The sequence below is a fragment of the Chiloscyllium plagiosum genome, chromosome 17 (assembly GCF_004010195.1).
Source record: "Chiloscyllium plagiosum isolate BGI_BamShark_2017 chromosome 17, ASM401019v2, whole genome shotgun sequence".
NCBI lineage: Eukaryota > Metazoa > Chordata > Chondrichthyes > Orectolobiformes > Hemiscylliidae > Chiloscyllium > Chiloscyllium plagiosum.
Window position 1 is genome coordinate 51,206,683 of NC_057726.1, and position 4,605 is coordinate 51,211,287.

The following is a 4,605-nucleotide window of genomic DNA, read 5'->3' on the forward strand; positions in this document are numbered from 1 at the left end:
CACTTGGAGGTTGCCACTGATGATGTTATCTAGCCAGGTAATGAAACGTCTGGATATCAAACCTACAGCTCAGCGAGCAAACCTACACCCTAAACCTCAACCTGAGCTACAAACCTTCACAAACCTTGCACTGACTTTCCTGTCTAAGTGCCAGTTTCTGAAATTCAAACTTCCTCTTTTTCTTCCTTTCCTCTCTCTCCTTTTCTGTCTCTTTTCTCTCTTTTTCTTCTGCTTTTAATCATAATTCAAAATATTTCATTTCTGTTGCCCTTTCCTTGTCTTTTGCCTCTAACTCAAGCTGCTTCACTTTCAATTGAACTTGAGCCATCTCTCAAGATTGTGACAGCATTTCCAGCAAATTTAAATGTTGAACTATTGCTGTAATTATCTTTGCTTTCCTCATGGAGGGAGGCAGCTCCAACTCCAGATTGCCTGCTAATTCCAGTAGGTTGGCCATAATCACCTTTTTGAAATATTTTGAGGGGATCTGGCCTGGTCCATAACAGATTGGGGATCTTTGTGGGATTTGTTCTGTCATTCAGATTGGGGTTAGGGTTGTTGGACTCAAAGGCTGCGAGTGTTTTTTGCTCTGGGTGTTGATTTCAGTTGGTTTAAACAGTACTCGGGCTAGCAATGGCTCTTTTAGCCACCAAGAATTTTCTGGGAGTGGAAAAAGTGACTTTGGGGGTTTTACAAAAGGTGATTATGGCCAACCTACTGGAATTAGCAGGCAATCTGGAGTTGGAGCTGCCTCCTTCCATGAGGAAAGCAAAGATAATTACAGCAATAGTTCAACATTTAAATTTGCTGGAAATGCCGTCACAATCTTGAGAGATGGCTCAAGTTCAATTGAAAGTGAAGCAGCTTGAGTTAGAGGCAAAGGCAAAACATTTCATGTCACTTATCATGTGTAAGGTGAATAAAAACAGGAACAAGAGAATTGGATTTTTTTTTTTTAACCATAACTCTGGTGATATTATTGTAGAAAACACTAACAAATACTTGCAAGAAGACATTTTACCTTGGTAAATAGAGAAGTCATCTTTTCTGATGTGTTGTAGTACATGGAAATTGTATGTACCATCCTGATAACGTTCATGAGTCCTGGAATATCATTAAGCATTCCAATCTGGAATAAGGGGAGAATGGTCATTAACTTCTGGATTGACTTTCAATATTTCACATTTTCATATTTTCCAATTGGCCAGATATTCATTTCTGCAGCGGAGTTGGAAATTGCACATTGGAACTCTACGGAATCCCTGGCAAAGCAAATCGTTCGGGAATTAGCAGAGAAATTTACAATCCCAGTGGACAATTCCCTTGCGCCAGGAATTCTCTGGAAGCATCCTTTTAAAGTAAGAGATTTTGGAGGCTTCACAGACATTAAGTAAATACTCCTGGGTGACTGTTAAACTGACATCCCAAATTATCATACACACCCCCAGCTACATCTCCCTCAGATCCTTTGCATCCCCGAGACACTGAACTGGCAACCCCCCCTCCACCATGGCCCAATCCCAACCCTGTTCCCCATCACCCCCCATCTTTACCCCAAGTCCTAGGACCCCAACATCACCCCTAGCCCTGCCAAACCGGATATTTCCCACCCAGCTTGATCTACCTTAAACAGATTATCACTTACTCAGCTCCTTTCCCAACTTGTGCTCTGGCCCCAAATACCTGCCACCTTGACCCTTTCACAGGAGCTGTGGAAGTGGCTATCTGTGGACATTTAAATCAGAGAATGTGGCAGCTGTGGAAAACAGGGTATGGTTTGCCTTCTGCTGACCTCTTTGCACAGTAAGAGGCCTATCAGAATTAAAGTATGCTCCGCATTTCTCAATGAGCCCTGATTAAAATCTCTTGTCAGAAGTGCAGGGCTTTTCTTAACAAAAATGAAGGAGTAGTTTGGCAACCTGAGAAAGAGGCAATCTCCTCAGAAAGTCTGGACTACTATTACCAAAGTGGAATAAAAGACTCACAGGGTCACTGTTATAGAGAGGGTCACAAAATCGATCCAGCATGTAGAGATATTTCACATTATCTTTGGCTTCATTAGATACCTCTGTAAGCCATTTATCCAACTCCTTCCATGTCTGCAATAAGAAATTCAGATGTTTTCCAAATTAATTCATCCATATTGCATGAAATATTTATCTGAATTCAATTTAATTCAAAGAATGGTCTCAACTTCATTGCATGTATTATAAGTCAAATATGTATCTGAGAGAACATCAGAAGGGTTGTCAGTTCACAATTTGACAGACAAATAACACCCACACAGCCATAGAAAATTTCTCAGTGCAAACTATTATTGCAGAGTATCTAATACTCATCCAGTGAGGAAACATCGACAGAACAGAAGCAGCTTTGAAGAAGCTTTGGCATGCATTGTTTTGGTAAAAACATTAGGTTGCACCCATCAGTATGTCACAACAACAAATGATATTAATTGCATTATCTGTTTGAGGTTTAAGGGCAACAATCATTTCGAAAAGATCACAAACCTCTAATTTCCTTCCAAAAAGTCTACAAATGGCCATTATAAGGCCTACTATTTCAACATGAGACAAAAATATTTAATAATGTATCTATTTCAAAACAAAATTAGTAATCGCTAGCAGTGTGCTTGAATGACTTTATTGTTAGGATGTTAGTTTTCCTCGGGCTATACATTTTCTTCTGCTCCATGAGTCGCCACATTAATGTGGTGGAGGGGTTTGGACCTTCAGAATGCTGTCAGGAGCTCCATACTCCTAGTTGGACCACTCGTAGCTATAAGATTGAGGCAAGGAGAAAGGGGGGAAGCTGGGGATGGGAATATCAATGGCAGGACAAGTACAGTCCTCAGCAGCAGAACATGCAAAAGAAAACTGTGACTGTCACCAAGTGCAGAAATGAAAGAAAATTGCAGTGATCAAGATCACCATGCCTCAACTCATCACAAAATCCAAATACCAAACATCAGAATTGTGTGGATAATGAGAGTCCCAAAAGTCCCCACACTAAATAACGTCATGCACACATTTCTGACAGTTTTTTTTTCATTCATTAGATATGGTCTTCACTGGCTCGACTTGTATTTATTGCTCTGCCATTGTGATGGTGGAGGTAAGTGTGTGAGAATGTATATGTGTGTACCTTTTGCAGCACTGCGTGTTGGTACACTAATAAAATCATGGAATCCCTACAGTGTGGAATGAAGCTGTTTGGCGCAGTAAGTCTGCACCAACCCTCTGAAGGGCATCCCAACCAGACTCACAGCCCACCATATCCCTTAACCACTCCCATTTCCCATGGCTAACACACCTAACCCACATATCCGTGAATGCTATGGGCAATTTAGCATTGCCAAGCCTAAACTGCATATCTGTGGACTTTGGGAGGAAATCGGAGCACCCAGTGGAAACCCTTGCAGACACGGGTAGAGCATGCAAACTCCACAGAGACAGCCACCCAAGGCTGGAATCTAACCCAGGTTTTTTCGCAGCAGAGAGCGGCGGGAGCTGGGCGGAAGTTCAGGTGGAGCGCAAAGTCGGTCGGGAAGGTAAGTGATTGCTATTAGAGTGAGTGAGTTCTAAACCCCAGGTCCTACAAAGTAGGGTCTCCCTCCCTCCCTCCTCCTCTAACCTAAATTAAGAGTCCACAGACTTGCCACAAAAAGAGGGTCTAAGGAAGTTTGGATCGAAGAGTGAGGCTTCAGCTCAGGAATCTTTGACAAGGAGGTTGAGTGAAGTGATTACGCCACAGTTGAAGAGGGTGAAGACATGACTGTCCAGCTGGTCCAGTGCGCTACGTGCTTGATGTGGGAGGTCAACGACTCTGGTGTGTCTGACTCGTATATGTGTGGAAAGTGTGTGCGCAGTCAGCTATTGACCGAGCATATTGCAGCGCTGATGAAAGAACTCGAGGACTTTAGGCTCATTCGAGAGAACGAGATCTTTCTGGACAAGACCTTCAGCGAGGTTATTACACTAATCATGCCAGAAGAGAGCAGAAGAGAGCAGACGATGAAGAAGGCAGAGAGGAGACAGGTGCAAGAGACCCTGGGAGAAGTACCTGTCAGGAACAAGTTGAAGCTTTTGGAAACAGTAGAGACTGATGACACTGCCAGTTCGCAAGGCGGCCAGGTCTGTCAATCAAAAGTTGGCACACAGGCAGAGCGGAAAAGTCGGACATCGCACAGAGCCGTGGTAATAGGAGACTCCATCGTGAGAGGAACTGACCGGGGTTTTTGTGGCAGCAGACGGGATTTAAGGATGGTGTGTTGCCTTCCTGGTGCCAGGGTGAAAGCCATCGCGGACAGAGTGCAGGAAATCCTCAAGGACGAGGGTGAAGAGCCAGAGGTGGTGGTACATGTCGGCACAAATGATGTCGGGAAAAAGAGGAGGAACATACTACAGCAGGACTTCGGAGAACTAGGAAGAAGGCTGAAAAGCAGGACATCAAAGGTGGTTATCTCCGGTTTGCTTCCAGTTCCTCGTGCTGGTGTGGCCAGAAACAGGGAGATAATGGACTTGAACGTCTGGTTGGGGAACTGGTGCAGTAAGCAAGGATTTAAGTTCTTGGATCACTGGGGTATATTTTGTGGTAAGCATAAAT

General features: G+C 43.6%; 1 protein-coding gene across 1 annotated transcript in view; it reads right to left on the reverse strand.

Moving 5' to 3' along the window:
• LOC122558738 (dynein axonemal heavy chain 5-like) overlaps nucleotides 1-4,605 on the reverse strand; it is a 274,642-nt gene that overhangs the window by 244,312 nt on the left and 25,725 nt on the right. The window contains exons 8-9 of the mRNA XM_043707530.1: nucleotides 1,986-2,099; nucleotides 1,022-1,129 (exon numbers count right to left, since the gene is read on the reverse strand). Coding sequence (XP_043563465.1) covers nucleotides 1,022-1,129; nucleotides 1,986-2,099 — 222 coding nt within the window. The remainder of the gene's footprint in view (nucleotides 1-1,021; nucleotides 1,130-1,985; nucleotides 2,100-4,605) is intronic.